Consider the following 15,616-nt stretch of genomic DNA (forward strand, 5'->3'; position numbering starts at 1 on the left):
GAGGGGGTTCTGAACTACCTGAGAGGATAAGGAGAGCCGGAAAAGTCTCTGTTTTTATTAAATCCCGTCTTCATAACTGTTTGTAATATTGAGTTTCACATTTTAATGCACATGAAATTTTGTCACATGTATTCAGAAGCTACGCATAAATGAAGAACCTTAATTCTGTACTCTATCAGACACTGCTTTCTGATAAGAAGTGGATAAATCACACGCTGCAACTCCGCGAAACCGCCTTCCACAGGAGAAAGGAAGTAAGCAGGAGGCAAGGTTTGAAAAAGGAGCTTCTTACCTCTTTCTGGCTTCCTCATACTGCCAGTTAAGCCTGACTCGGTCCACGAGCCTTGTTTTATCATCAAAGACGAACTTTGTGGAACAGAAGAAAGAAAAAAAATGGGGGAGACACATTAAAAACATATTTTCAAAATAGAAAATTCACTTAAACTTCCAGCAACAATGAAGAATATTTTAATTCACCTTCCAATTTCCACTTTTCAAAGGTCTGGAAGGAAACACACCGCATAACAGCCGCCACCTCTGGTCAGTGGAGGCTGGGAGTGGGGCTGGGAACACTTTTGCTGTCCCAACACTGGTGGATTTTTTTTTTTTTAAACCAGTGGAAGTATATTCATCTATTGTGTGATTCCAAGCAACAACAACAAATTAAGTTTTAAAAGAAATAGGGAATTCCTCAAAGTTGATAGAAAAGCAAAAAATATCATCCCGCCTAGTGTAGTATATGCTCTCACTCCTCAATCAACACAAAACAATGGTGTTCTCCTAAAAAGTCACAAGATCCGAAGAAGACGGACTAGCTGTGTGAGGTGTTGGCTACGGGACTCCTTCGACTGCTATGCAGCCTGTTAAAGAATCAAAGGTGAAAGGACAGAAGGAAGGCACGGAAAAGCCTGGGACTGGCCGCCTCGCCTCAGGAGTCAAGGGTTGAAATGAGGAGCTCTGATGCGATCACTAGTTGCACCTAAATATTTTCATACCAATTACACTGAAGCCAACAAATTCCCAAACAAAACAAACAAGACCTGTATGAGAGGTAACTGCAGCTCACCTTGGTTATTTCTTCCTTCATTCCTGGAAATATATGACTCTAGTTTCAATAAATCGGCTCCATCTGTAGATCTGACCTTACTCGGCCATACCTTACGGCCACTACTAAGTCTTTATTCTTTTAAATGACCTCGTGTCAACAAATATTTGGAAATATTCTACTTGTATGACTGGCAATGAATTCACTGATACAAGTTTTGAGACAGGTCAATGGGGAATTTCCTTATATCTTTATCGCCTTGAATGGCAAGAAGAAATGCCTTATACGAGACTATAAGCATTCGCCAATGAGATGTGTCACGATTTTACACATTTCAGCAGCCTCACCCAAGGCCTCTCTCCACAGTGTCCTCAATGTAAATGCATTTAGGCTGCAGCACCGCATCTGCAGAAACTCTCTACACTGGATCTGAGCTACTTGTCACCTTGTTCATTAGAGACCCCTAAAGCCGACTCACCATCAAGACAAATAAATGTCATTTCTTAAACATCTTCTCAATGCTATTTATGAACCTCTAAGCTCTGATTTTGCACTCTTCTGTGAGAATGAAATGGACATTTTAATTAAAAAAAAAAGCCTACAGCCAAACGGATCCAACAGGTTCCTGCTTCATGGATCCTACATAGCCCTACAACATGTACCCCAACTGCTAAATTCCAACATTAGGCTTGTACTGCTTACAAATCTGTGCTTGCAAAGCCGTGGGCTCCAAAAGCATGTTTGATTACATCAATGCCCATCCCACAAAACTAACTCAAAGTGATAACTACATGAGGTAGGCAGACGTCTAAGACGGCCCCCAATGGCCTTCACCTCCTGGGATTCATCCCATGTGAAATCCCTCCCCTTTGAGAGTGGGCTAGACCCATGACTTGATTCTAACCAAAAGAATACAACAAAGGTGATGGGAAGTCATTCCTGTGATTAGATTACAAAAGACTGTGACTTCCTTCCTGCTGGAGACTCTCTTGGCTTCTACACTGTGACAAAGCAAGGTGCCGTGCTAGAGAGGTCTATATGGTAAGGAACAGAAGCCCTCAGTCCAACAACCTGTGAGAAACTGAATCCTGCCAACAATCATGTAAGCCTGAAAGTGGACCCTTCCCAGTCAAGCCTTCCCATGAGGTTGCAACCCTGGCTGACACCTTGACTGCAGTTTCTTGAGCGCCCCTGAAGCAGAGGACACAGCCCAGTTTCCTGATCCACAGTATAAATGTGAGATAATAAAAGTGTGCTGTTTTAAAATGCTAGGTTGGGGATGTTTTGTTATGCAGCAATAGCTAACTAATGCAGTTATAGCCTTTTGATATATTTTTCTATAACATGATGTAGTAGAAAACACAGAGGTTTAGGGATCAGAGACATTGATTCAAACCCAGACCTGCCTCTCCCTGGCTACATGACCTTAGGTAACCTGGCACCTTGACCCCCTCGTCTGTCAAAAGAAGATGGAAACCACTACGTAAATTGAGGTAACAGCCATGAAGCTGCCAGGGCCAGCCCCAGTAAACTCATAAACAATGATAATTTACTGCTGAAGTTATTATAGCTGTATAACCAGCCACTCCCCACCTGACATTTTTAGAAAGTCTTAGCTAAATCATTACAGAACCTTCGATCTTACCTGTTGCTCTCAAACTAGTTAAGAGTCTCTAAAAATTCTAATTCTAACCTTATGTTGAGCAGCAATGAATTATTCATGGAATTCAGTAAGTATCATACTTCTTTCCGTCTCTCATGCCAAAATCTTTAGGCAAAAATGCCAGACATTTTTGACTTACAGATTCTTCTCTGTTTTAAACCAAGATACCTAGTCAAAAAATGTCCAAGTGTACTTTTGAGAACAATGAGGGGAACACAGCAAATAGGGCAGTTCAGGACATCCAAGACACAGAGGCATTATTTCCTATATTATACTCCCCTGAAAGAGGCACTATTTGTCGACATTTTAAAATATCAGCTAATTATTTAAAATCCAGAGTTTTTTAGTCAATGGTTTTCCTTTCTTTTTGTTTCTTTTTATTTATTTAATTTTAGGAAGGCATTCTGCATTCCATTGATATTTCATCTTTACTTAGTAAGCCCTAAGAAAAAGAAGCCATCCAAACTGTTTTTCCATTTCTAACAAATAAATGTAAAACTTCACTCAACGCCATTACAACAGTAGTGTCTTTAAGTATTCACCACCCTGCTTCAAATGATGGTTGCCAATTTTGTTTTTGTGGCTAACTCCAGGCTTTACTAATTATCAAAAGGGGCATTATGAAATTCTTCCAAGTCCCAAACAAAATTAATTTCAATTCAATTCAATTTCCTGACATTCTCTTAGAAGAATAAGAAATAGCATCAAAGTATAAGCCAAGAGTGACACAGCCACAAAGCCTCTGAAAATCACTGGCCTAAGCCAGAGCTCAGCAAACTATGGCCCGAAGGCCAAATCCGGCCCACCACCTCTTTCTGTAAATAAAGTTTTATTGGAATTTTACTGGAACAAGCCCCACCCACCCATTCACATATGGCCAACGGCTGCTTCTGTACTATGACAACACAGCTGAGTAGCTATGGCAGAGACTGCATGGCCAGCAAAGACTAAAACACTTATTATCTGGACCTTGGCAGAAAAGGTTAGCTGATCCATGCTCTAAAAAGTCATAGGTCTGCCAAGAAACATCTAGACTCAACTCTCAAAAGGATTCTGCCTTTTCTAAGAATGCGAATCACAAGGATAGAGGTAATAAGCCATTCAATTGCCTCCCAGGCCCCTGAACCTTCAAGATGGCTAGAAGTGGAAAACAATATTCTTTCTTCAAACTTAATGGCACAAAAGCCAAAACATTTTTGAAGGGAAAGTGGAAAATTTAAAGAAATGGGTGACGGCCACACGAAAGCAGTCCTTTTCGCTCTGGGCACACTCGGTTCCTCCCCCTGCCCAGTGAGCGTACCTCGCCGATGACCTCAGTCTGAGACCCAGCATCGCAGAACTGGTGAGGTAAAGACTCGCCCAGCGCGCCTGCACTGGGAGGGAACTCTTGCAGAGGGTCGGTAAGAGAACAGCTATTCCTGAAGCCATCGGTCAGCTTGGCCAGGCTCTGAAACAAAATGAAACAAGAGACTTGAGCAGCGATGGCGATGCTTCTCTTCCCTTTCACAGCGGTCATTTCCTTCCCGTTCCAGGTCGGCAGCTTCATTACTGGAGAGCAGGCCGGCCCCAACTCCATTCTCACGAGATTCAAAAGAAATGTCGATCAGCACATGCACCTTTCATGAAACTCGTAGTAATTTAAATCAGACGGCAACTGAGTCCTCCTGGCAGCATGTGAATAACATAGAGAACAACTGTGGTACCACTTCTACGGTTTTTTAAACCTTTGTGTTTCCTAAAGAAAAAATAAGCATTCCCTCCAAAAAAGCCAAATTCAAAATAGAGAGTAGAAAGGCAGTTGCCAGGGGCTGGAGGGTTGGGGGAAATGGGGAGATGCTGGTCAAAGGGTACCAAGTCCCAGCTGTAAGGGGAATAAGTCCCCAGATCTCATGAACCTCATGTCCATAGCATGGTGAGTATAGTTAGCAATACTGTAGCGCATGTTTGCAAGTTGCTAAGAGAGTAGATCTTAAAAGTCCTCACCATGTAAAAAGAAAGGTAACCGTGCGACGTGATGGATGTGTTAACTAATTGTGTTAGTTATGTGTTAACTTATTGTGGTAATCATTGTGGTAATCATTTCACAATAGATGTGTATATCAAACCATCACGTACACCTTAAATTTATACAATTTTATTTGTCAAGTGTACCTCAATAGAGCAAAGGGGAGGGGGGAAAGTATTTCCATCCAAAATAGTCTATCAATAAATAAGTCCAACAGAGACGAATGCCGCCTTGAGGTCTTCAGTACCACACAGAAGGTGAAAACAGCTCCCAGACGATATTTACATATTCTTATAACCTAGCTTTTCAGTCACAATGCTACAGGGTCAAAAGTTATCTTACATGGATGTCAGTTTACCAAAAATTAGAGTAAGCGTAAATTCTGGTACAGGGAACGCTTTTGGGTAAAAGTTAAAGAGAAATGAGATTTTCTAAGATTTTTAAAAGACCTGTGAAAAGCAACTATACCCCCATAAAAAGAAATCTAAAAAAATAAGAGAAAAACATGAAAAAAATTTTTTTAAATAAAAGATTTGTGAATGCATTCACATTCAGCAGATATTCCTGCAGACACTAGACGCCCACGTGCAGTGTACCCCAGGTAGCTGCCTCGGGATCTAGACAAAGGCGTCTTGGAATGGGCCAAGATTGCTACAGTCATATAACAAAGATGAAACAACTTATTTGATTTTACTAGATGAAGACATTGCCTGTGCGTCTCCCTGGAGCATCTCAGAGAAGATGCTGGGGTCTGAAGCTTCTTCCAGAAATTCTATCTCCAGCCTCCGTGGTGGGGAACCCACTCAAGGCAACTGGGTGGCTTGGCCAGCTCTGCACTCTCAGAAAGAACGGGGCAGGGACACCAGCTCCACGTCCCGGGCGAGGCCTCCATGTCCCTGGGGTGAAGTACCACCTGCTTCACACCAGGGTTTGGGCTTGGATCACATGGGTGATGTCCGCAGAGCACCTCACCCAGTGCGGCACACAGAGGCCTTGGCAGACGGCCGCTGTTCTCCTTGCTACCAGGCCTCGGAGAAAATCTAACAACTGACCGTTTACCTCTCATGACCTGGAAATACAGGGCATCTGAAAATACAGATTTCTGGGTCCCAACCCCAGACAGTCTAATCCAGGAGACCTGGGGTAGGGTCTGGTAATCTGCAATTGAACGAGCAGCCTAGGGACACTCCAGCCTCACGCCCTTGACGTTAGGAAGCACTGCCGGGCAAGGCAGTCATGTGCGCACCTGTTGCACTCGGCCTACGAGTCTGAGCTTTGCTCCCATGTCCTTCTGTGTCTTACATGCTACAGAATCGAGACAAATGCCTCCCAGCACCAGGTGCTCACTCGGTGTGCTGAGCCGAAAAGAAAAGCCACAACAGAGAGCATCAGATGCATTCCGATACCGAGCAGGAGCCCGGCATGGGTCTCTGAAAAAACTCAGCTGTTTCTAAAAATAACAGAAACTGCAGGAGTTCAAGGGGCAAAAAAATAACGGAATATAAAGCTACAATGAAAAAACAGTCTGTCCTCACAGTGGAATACTATGCAGCCATATCCAGGAAGGAGGGAACCCTGAGTCCAGAGACGGGAAAAGGTACAGGGCGTAACGGTTAGGTGCGGAAGCTACCGCGGGGCAGCAGGCACAGGCCCGGCTTTCTGCGAGGGCAGCTGGCCACGTGTTCACACTTTCAACTGTCTGGAAGGGTGTACAAGAAGCTAATGAAAGCAGCTACAGGAGGTGAGAGAATGGGGTGACAGCAACTCTTAAAACAGACGTTGAATTATTTTGATTATTTAACAATACAAATGTATCACCCATTGTTGTGGCCTTAATTGTGTCCCCCAACAAGATATGTTGAAGTCCTAACCCCCAGAACCTGGAATGTGTGCTTATTTGGAAGGAAGGCCTGCAGATGGAATCAAGTTAACATGAGGTCATGCTGGATTAGAGCAGGTTCTAATCCAATGATCGGTGTCCTTATAAGAAGAAAAAATTCATACACAGAGACACGGGAAACCACGTGATGACAAAGGCAGAGACTGGAGTGATACGTCTACAAGCCGAGGAACACCAAGGACTGCCAGCAGCCCCCAGGAGCTGGAAGAGGCAAGGAAGGAGCTTCCCCTAGAGCCTTCAGACAGAGCGTGGCCCTGCCGCACCTTGATATCAGACTTCTGTTCTCCAGACTCGGAGAGAATAAACTTGTGTTGTTCTAAGCCACCTGGTCTGTGGCTCTTTGTCATGGCAGCCCTAGGAAACTAATACGCATATTTTTAAATATTTATAAATATGTACATACACATATATAGAAGATATCATATATACACATATATCATACATACATGTATGTCTTTAAAATATGTATGATTATATAATAAATATATTATATAGTAAATATATATATATATATTTTTTTTTTTTTAATTATTAAATAAAGTTAAGAGATAAGCAGGTGGGCAGACAGACGGACGTGGGCTCTGAAGAGCACCCGGGCCTCTTACTTGCATCAGATCCCGCCTCTCCTTCTCGCCTGTACAAATGGCTTTCTTGATGGTCCTGAGCTCGCTCATTATAGCCTGAGCCTCATCCAGTTTGTAATTGGTGTGAGCACTTGACATCTTACGATCAATCCTGGTTCGAAAAGAAATATGAGTCATTCTATGCGAGATTACAACATTCTATTAAACAATAACAACCCAAAACTTAAAAGCTTCAGAGAAAGGTGGGAAACAGTTAAAAACAATGTTTTGACAAAGAAAAACAAAGATCCCATAAGACCTTCCTTGTTTGTGGTGAACACCAGATGAGACTGCTGGTGGATGGCTCCCTTTGCTCCAAGAGCATCCTCTGCAGGTGAGGACATTCCAGGCAGGGTTCCCGTGTTCTCTACTAATGCTCAGGCAATGAGTTCACTGGCTTAAAAATTTCCTGAAATTTTAAATTTCCCTCTCTGAGAGCAGGATCATGTCTTATTCGTTTATCCCCAGCATCTGGCTTAGTGGTCAAAAATGTCTATTAAATAAACATACAAATGAAATCTGTGTACAAGAAGAATATATGGGAAACAGCAAAAAGTAGTGAACTTTCAACAGGGACACCCTGTACAAAAGTTGGAAACTCTTATGGCTCCTCTATCTTTCTTTTATTCTGGTTCTAATTTATCACTCTATCTACTACTCCCCTTCTACTCAAACATCCATTCATCCTTCCTTCATGCTTCCCATTCAAGCTAACTTCCATCCATCCTTCCTTCCAGCCAGCCCACCCCGGGGCGCACAAGGCCTGGTTCTGGGTGGTGGAAGCAGAGCGCTGACCGAGACTAGGCTTGGCTCCGGCCTGCAAAGAGCAGGCAGCCTCCTGTAGCTCGTCCTTGGTCACATCTTCCATACCTAAGTCTTAAGCCTTGGAAGCTCTCGGGGCTGAAGAAGAGACTTTGGTCCAGAAACAGAATGAACTCCTTCTCTGGAAAGTCACCATGACACAGATTCTAGCTCTAAACTGCTTCCCCCATGTTACCCGAAAATCCAGATGCTTAACGGCCAGCCCAAACGCCCTTCTGTTCCACTCACAAGAGCATCCTGGCATGCTGGTGAGTACAAGTGACACACCAGCTCTACAGTAGGACCCTGGGCGAGACACTTCACCTCTTTAAACCTCAGTTTCCTCATGCCTCAGATGAGGACACTAAAAATGTCCCTCCCACTTAATGAGAAATGTAAGGAAAGGGCTTACTTAGCAGAGACCTGGCGTATAATGTCTGCACTGATTATTATTGCCAGGATAATGCTCAGTCTACTTACTCATGGGAGAAAAAGTAAAAAAAATGCACCAACTCCGGTACTTTATTATCATTAACAAACTCCTGGCCACAAATGTCACAACTCACAGCAAAACTCAGCACCAGAGCTGATCTGAGCTATCAGCACCACTGGGATGAGAGAACAAGCAGGAAATCATGCCCTCCCTTCGGAATAGGGCTTCAGGGCTCAACAGCACCGCTATGATTGCCATCTGCAACAAACAAAATATTTATGAAACCTGGTCCCGAGTCCTCTTCCTTGGAGAGCGGATACAGACGCACTGGGGGACCCCACACATTGAATGGTGACACCCCTACATCCCAGCATGACCTGGCCATGTGTTTTTCCATTTCAGCTGTTCTATGGAGAACCAGGAGTCTCTAATGCAAGGCAGGAACAAAGGCCATCCATCTCCCAGCACTGCATCTGTCTAGGAAGTGGCCCAACTTTTCTTGCAGAGAGAATCTAGACTCATTTATGTAATAATATCTCCTTATATCCATCTTCTGATAAAAGGCTTTCCAATACATCTCACTTAATGTCACAAACCACAACCCACATAGGTTGATGAAGTCTGTAGAAAAGGGTTACATCATTTCCATACAAAAAACCCAAGGCCAAAAAAGTGTGATTTCTCTGTAACAGTTAATGACCAATGCCTTTGCTAACCAGGCCTACTGGCTCCTCCAGAATGAGAAATACAGCAAATGGATCGTCACCTGACACTGACACCCACATAGAGAAATGAAACTCTACTGCACTGAACTAAATGTTTTCAATTCCTTAACCATCAGTGCTAATCAAATGGTCAGAGAGTATAGACACACAACCACTGTTAAGGCCGCGACGTAAGATGCTAACCACATCAGCTCCAGCTTCGTACTTAGGTGTTGTGAATTCCTTACAGCTTTTAGCAGCTACAGAGCCTAAGTGCAGCCATCAGTAAAGCCAGGCGCTGCGCCAGCTGCCTGTCAAGGCACCAGCATCTACAATGGGAATGGCCGCTACCTGGAGGAATACAGGCCCCGATTCCCATCAGGGAGAGGGATCCGCAACCCTGTAATGCCTCTCATCGGCAGACACTGCAAAGCGCGTCGGAGAACCAAAGTTCAACTTTAAGGCCACGGACCCGGGCCCTGACCTCAGCTCCACCCAGGTGGCTCTGAGACCTCGAAAAGGAATGAAGATTGACCGAGAGCAGCTGTTTTCACTCTGTCCCGAGGGTGTCCTGGAGTGGTGAGCTGGAGTAAAGGGAGAACCCACACAGGGCTCGGGGACCCTCACCCCTGCTTCGGCAACCCCGTCCCTTTGCTCCGTCTCCCCCGTCCCTTTGCTCCGTCTCAGACAGTCTGCTTCCACAGAAGGTGTCATTTGAGGGGAAGGAAAGTGGAAAAGATTCCACTGTTAAAAGGTGTGAAAGCTATTAGAGAAGATGATCTCAAAGTTCTAGGAATCTCTGAAACACTATTGTTTAAAAATAGTTACGTATTATTGTAGAATATATAATTATGTAAAAAGTTATTATTACATAAATATAACCTTATATAGCCATATTTGATACAGTACATATTATTTGACTAAATCATATAATTATATCAATAGCATATTAAAACAGTTCAGTGTATCAAGCACCTACTACTAGGTGACAGAGTCTTGTTGCATGCTTTATGTCTGTCATCTCATTTAATCCCCTCAACAGTTTTATGAGATGAGCACAATCTTCTCAGACTTTATAATGGAAAAATTGAGGCTCAGAGAGATTAAGTAGCCCAAGAGGACAAGCTGAGATCTGGCAGAGCCAAGGTTCAAACCTACACCTCCCAGGTGTCAAGCCCAAACTGGATCACCAGGTGCAGCGATGGCCCTTGCTACCCCTGGGTGCCCTCCTGCTCACAGTGGCCAAGATAGGGCCCACCTGCTTTATCATCTAGCAAAAACTTCAAAGGACAGGCACCCTCTTCCATCGCATCTGCAAAATTCACTTATTTGGGAGTTTTCTCCCTTTTTCCAAATTCCCTCTAAAACTTTGGTCAAATTCGGAGGATATACTCAATGATTTGGTACTTTCTAAAATATTAATATATTCCATTTCGTGAAGAAAATCATAACATCTGTGACTGCCAAAGAGCTTTTTCTTTTTTTAATTTTAATTAAGAGCTCAAAACAGTGCTTATACATCTCAAATAAGATGATGGAAAGTTGACAAGGGCTCAACAAAAGACGGCATTAGTAAGAACACAAGTTATTACGCAGTGCGACGTGATGTGCATGCTTCTGTCCCCCCAGCACCCACGCGCTGGAATCCTAATGCCCAGGATGACAGGATCAGGTGGCGGGGCCCTTGGGAGGTGATCAGGTCATGAGGGAGAAGCCCTCATGAATGGGATCAGTGCCCTTATGAAAGAGGCCCCAGGGAGCTCCCCTGCCCCTTCCGCCATGTGAGGACACGGCGAGAAGATGGCCATTTGTGAAGTGGGAAGCTGGCTCTCACCAGACACAGAACCTGACCATGCCGGCACCCTGAACTTGGACTTCCAGTCTCCAGAACTATGAGAAATGAATTTCTGTTGTTTATAAGCCGGCCGGTCTATGGCACTTTGTTACGCAGCCTGAATGGACTAAGACCCAGTGTAAAAAAAAAAAACCCAGGACACAGACCACACAGCCTTTACTTTTCACCCCTCAACATTTTGCAGCAGCTTCGGGAAGGTTAAGTGACTTGCTCAAGGTCACACAGCCAATAAGAGGCACAGTGAGCTTCACACTGAGGCCCCTCACACCACACTCATCCTCTTCTGTTGCCGGGCTAGCAATACATTCAGGGTCAAGGCCTCCAAACTCGCATTGTGTCAAATCTGAGGGCCACCCACATAGCCAGTCAAATGTTGTCCCAAAGTAAACTGGTGCTCTTTACTGGCTGCCTTTGAAAGAAACGGTTAGAGAGAAAAGAAGGCACAGCTTCAAATGCTGACCACACACCGCTAAGGAAGCATCTTCAAGATGATTCTCATCAACCTCCCCCTCCCACTACCCTCAAGTGTCCATATTTGTTGTTCAACTTAAGATGTCAAGAGAAGGGCTTCCCTGGTGGTGCAGTGGTTAAGAATCCGCCTGCCAATGCAGGGGACACGGGTTCAAGCCCTGGTCGAGGAAGATCCCACATGCCGCCGAGCAACTAAGCCCGTGCGCCACAACTACTGAGCCTGCGCTCTAGAGCCCGCGAGCCACAACTACTGAGCCTGCACACCTACAGGCCGTGCTCCGCAACAAGAGAAGCCACTGCAATGAGAAGCCCTCGCACCGCAACCAGGAGTAGCCCCTGCTCGCCGCAACTAGAGAAAGACTGCACGCAGCAACGAAGACCCAACGCAGCCAAAAATAAATATTAATTAATTAATTAAAAAAAAAAAAAAGATGGCAAGAGAACTGGTCTGACAAAAGTAAAACCAAATGGATTCTTAAACCCACATCTTGAAGAAAAGGGCTGCCAGGCCTCGAAAGATATCCCACGTTAATACCACACATTACAAGCCCCAAGAATGAGAAGTGTTGTTACAACTCTACCTTTTACATCACCAGCCCTGGCAGGGGGCCTTGATCAACCCTCACAAAGCTTCCGGCAGCTTTCTATCAGCAGCCGGTCCTGCGTGGAACGCCAGACCCGTCTCACGACGGGAACAACGCTCTTTTTGTTTCCGCCCCCATTTCTGTATGTTTTACTGTTATCTGAGGAGCGCTGGCCTTTTAGCATGGGCTGTAGCTTCTGTGCTACGGTAATGGGATACTGCTGGTCTAAGCCTGCGCTACCTGTGAACAATCCCGTTCTCTTCTGAAACCACTAAATCCCCTCGGACAGAAAATGCTAATTCCGAGGTCTAATGCTGCCTCGTTGTGGTATCGAATGGTCCGCAGAGTGCAGTCACTCTCTCTTATTGCAGGAGACACATGGGCTTAACTTCATCACAGCATCCCAAAGCGGAAGAATGTCATCAAGCAATTAAAAGGCTCAAAGCAAAGAGGCTGACCCAGGGGCTAAGAACACACCTCACGGAAAGTGGGTACTGGTGCGTTTAACGAGCACCCCTTTCTGTGATCTGAACAGCAGTGATAGAAATAGGATTTCTTAAAACACAATATAACACAGTAAGAAGCAGAGAAGGAAACGCTAGAGGGCAGTTAATAAGAAGGCACCTGGGCCGATGCAGCGACCTCCCCAATGCTCGCAGCCCAGGCCCTGGCGCAGGGGGTCCCGGTGACCCAGGAGCAGTGCCGCACGGCCCCCGGGCTGGTCCCCTCACCCCACCAAGCCCTGCCCTGCACCCGGAGCTGGCTGCATCCCAAGGACCGAGTATGGAACCAGGCCAAGTCCGCATCCTCGCACAGCGTGACACTAGGCGAGGACACAGATGACAAGAAAGAAACCACCGGGTCAGGCAGCAACTGGTGGTTCAAGGAAAACGAAGCCAGGTGTGGGGATAGAGGGTGGGGAGAGGGCTGCTTTTTAGATACAGTGGTGAGCAGGGACCTTGGCGAGATGTCATTTGTCCAGAGAACTATGGAAGGGAGGGGCCAGGCACGAGAGACTTGGGGAGAGAGTTCCAGGCACAAGGAGCTGCGAGTTGCACTGCGGGCTGACGCAGGTGAGTGAGGGGGACACTGGGGGAACGAGGTGAGGATGGGGGCCAACTCATCTGCAGTCTGGATCATATTCTAAGTGAGAGAGCCACCAGGGGCCACGCAGCGGAGACACTTTACAAGAACCCCATGGCTGGTGTGAGGACGAGCAGCCACCACGTCAGCACTTGGGGACGTTACAGGTGGCACGGCGGGAAAAAGCTCTGGTGGAACAGAAGCGTGGGAAACTCAGGGAGAAGTGATGTTAAACGAGCTTCCCGGTTGCAGGACGCCTCACAGTCGAACAGGAGGAACATTCCAGACGCCCAGGAGGTCTAGCGTCACTAAAGAGGGAGCTCTCCCCCACCCATTGGCACATCCAGCACGTTCTTGGGCATCACCCATTTGGGAAGCTGCGGACATCCTCATTCTAGCTCCTCCCCCCTTGCCCCCGGGTGCTAACCATGAGTTACATGAAGACAATTTTTCAAAACAAGCTTCAGAAACTTTGGGGCAGCGATACCCAGTAGCTCTCTCACTGGAAAAGTTTGATTTTTCTGAAGACTTTCATGACTTGTAAACGTTGCTCCTGTTTTCTGAAGACGTTTATAAAGGGCTTCAAGAGAAATGCAAATTACAACGACACTAAGACACTATCTCTCACCGATAAGACTGGTAGAAATGCAAAAGCGTGAGTGACAACACATTCTGCTGGCCACGTGGCTGGAACAGGAACACGCATCTACTAGTGGTGGGAATGCAAAATGGTGCCACCCTCCCGAGGAGAACACGGACAATGCCTTTACCCTGTGACCCAGCAAACCCACCTTCGAGAACTTATCCTGAAACCTCTTGTGTCTACACGTGCACAGCATTACGTGAAAAGCTGATGGGAAACATTACAAATGGATGTATCAGGCTGACAATGCCAGACCCCACTAATAATCTTCACACCACACAAAAAAAGAGACAACCAGAGAGTGTGCACCTCCTGACCAAAAGGAAAAGAAAATGAAACTGAACTTGAGTCAGATCAAGCCTCTCGGATTAATGACACCCGTTTACGTAAATAGCAGGGGACAGTGGAGCGTGTTAAGTGACGCCGTGCACGTTCAAGCAGCAAAATCCAGTATCAGGGCAATTCTTTGGGACAAGCAAAGTAGCTTCTTCAACAAATAAGATGTCAGCAGGGAGAAAGGAAGGAAAAAAGAAGAGGAGGGTAGAGATTAAGAGACACACTAATCAAACGTACGGTGTGGACCTTGTCGGAACCCGGACCCAAACAAACCAGGGAGATGGGAACACTTGCTGGAGAAAGGACAACATTAAGAGATTGCTACTAAGTGGCACAGGTATTATAGTTATGTTTTCAAAAGGAGTCCGTTACTTTAGGAGAGACATTTATGGATGAAATATGACTCTGGGATTTGCTTCAATAATGCGGTAAGAGCTTGGGCGATGAGGCTGTGTGACAGACAAAACAAGACTGGCCATTGTGTGGTTAGTTGTTGAAGCAGGGTGAGGGGTACAGAAAGGTTCCCTTATACCATTCTCTCTACTTTTGTGTATATTTGACATTTTCCATCATTAAAAGTTTATATACATTATACACACACACACGCGTTCTATCATTAACCCAGAGAATGTGTTCACGGCCAGCTCCCATCTACAAAAATTAACATACATAGACTTAAAAAAAAATACAAAAGGTTCTTTTTTCCTCACTTGGACCCAAGCATAATGATGGATTTCCTTGCTAGCCAGGAAAGTTCACCAAGATAAACAAGTCGAGTTTAAAATGTTATAAGTAGCCAAACTCTCGGTGAGGTGCTCTGGAAAAAAATACACGGGCTATTCTGGGAAGCAAGAACAGCAGAAAATTTTCTGGAGGAAAATCTAGGGTCTCTGCCTTAAATTGATGTTGGAAATAATATCTGAGAAGCCCATTTACATGTAACAGCTCACGTATTATCTGTGCTCAGACTTAGGATTTCACAGTAGGGGTGGGGAAATCACATTATCGATGCTTACCAGAGGTTTTCCAAATTTCTCAATAAATAATACCTGTCTGCATGATTTGATCCAAACACAAGAGCCAATCTGCAATACCAGATAAATAAAGAGGCTGTTTTCATCTCACACATGGCCTGTGTAACTCAGAGGAAGGTATCAGTCTACTTTTCACTGGCAAAGCGTTTTAAGCACGGCACAAGCACCCTCGTTTCCTCTCCTTCCCATGAGCTCGTGTCACAGCATAGAGTGACCGACCACTTGCAGTGACAACACAGCAACCAACTAGAAGCTGCCTCGAGAGGCAGCTCCATCTGGAAAGCTGGGCTGGGTCCCCCAGGACCAAGGCCAGGTCCAGAACTTTCCCTCAGGCCACCCCTCAGCCTCCACTGGGGAGGGTGGGTATCCAGCAGTGAGGACCGTCCCCTTGGCAGGGGGCATGTTTCCCATCGCTAAGGATTCTTGCTAAGGAAAG

At 45.4% G+C, this 15,616-nt stretch overlaps 1 protein-coding gene across 2 annotated transcripts in view; it reads right to left on the minus strand.

Moving 5' to 3' along the window:
- Window positions 1-15,616, minus strand: part of WWC3 (WWC family member 3) — an 89,899-nt gene that overhangs the window by 38,344 nt on the left and 35,939 nt on the right. For both annotated transcript variants that reach the window (XM_029240730.1, XM_029240732.1), the window contains 3 exons: window positions 7,219-7,348; window positions 4,009-4,155; window positions 293-366 (listed from right to left, as the gene is read on the minus strand). In XM_029240730.1, the coding sequence (XP_029096563.1) occupies window positions 293-366; window positions 4,009-4,155; window positions 7,219-7,348 (351 nt within the window). The remainder of the gene's footprint in view (window positions 1-292; window positions 367-4,008; window positions 4,156-7,218; window positions 7,349-15,616) is intronic.

Source organism: Monodon monoceros, unplaced genomic scaffold, assembly GCF_005190385.1.
Source record: "Monodon monoceros isolate NGI ecotype Baffin Bay Population unplaced genomic scaffold, NGI_Narwhal_1 Super_Scaffold_22, whole genome shotgun sequence".
Classification (NCBI taxonomy): domain Eukaryota; kingdom Metazoa; phylum Chordata; class Mammalia; order Artiodactyla; family Monodontidae; genus Monodon; species Monodon monoceros.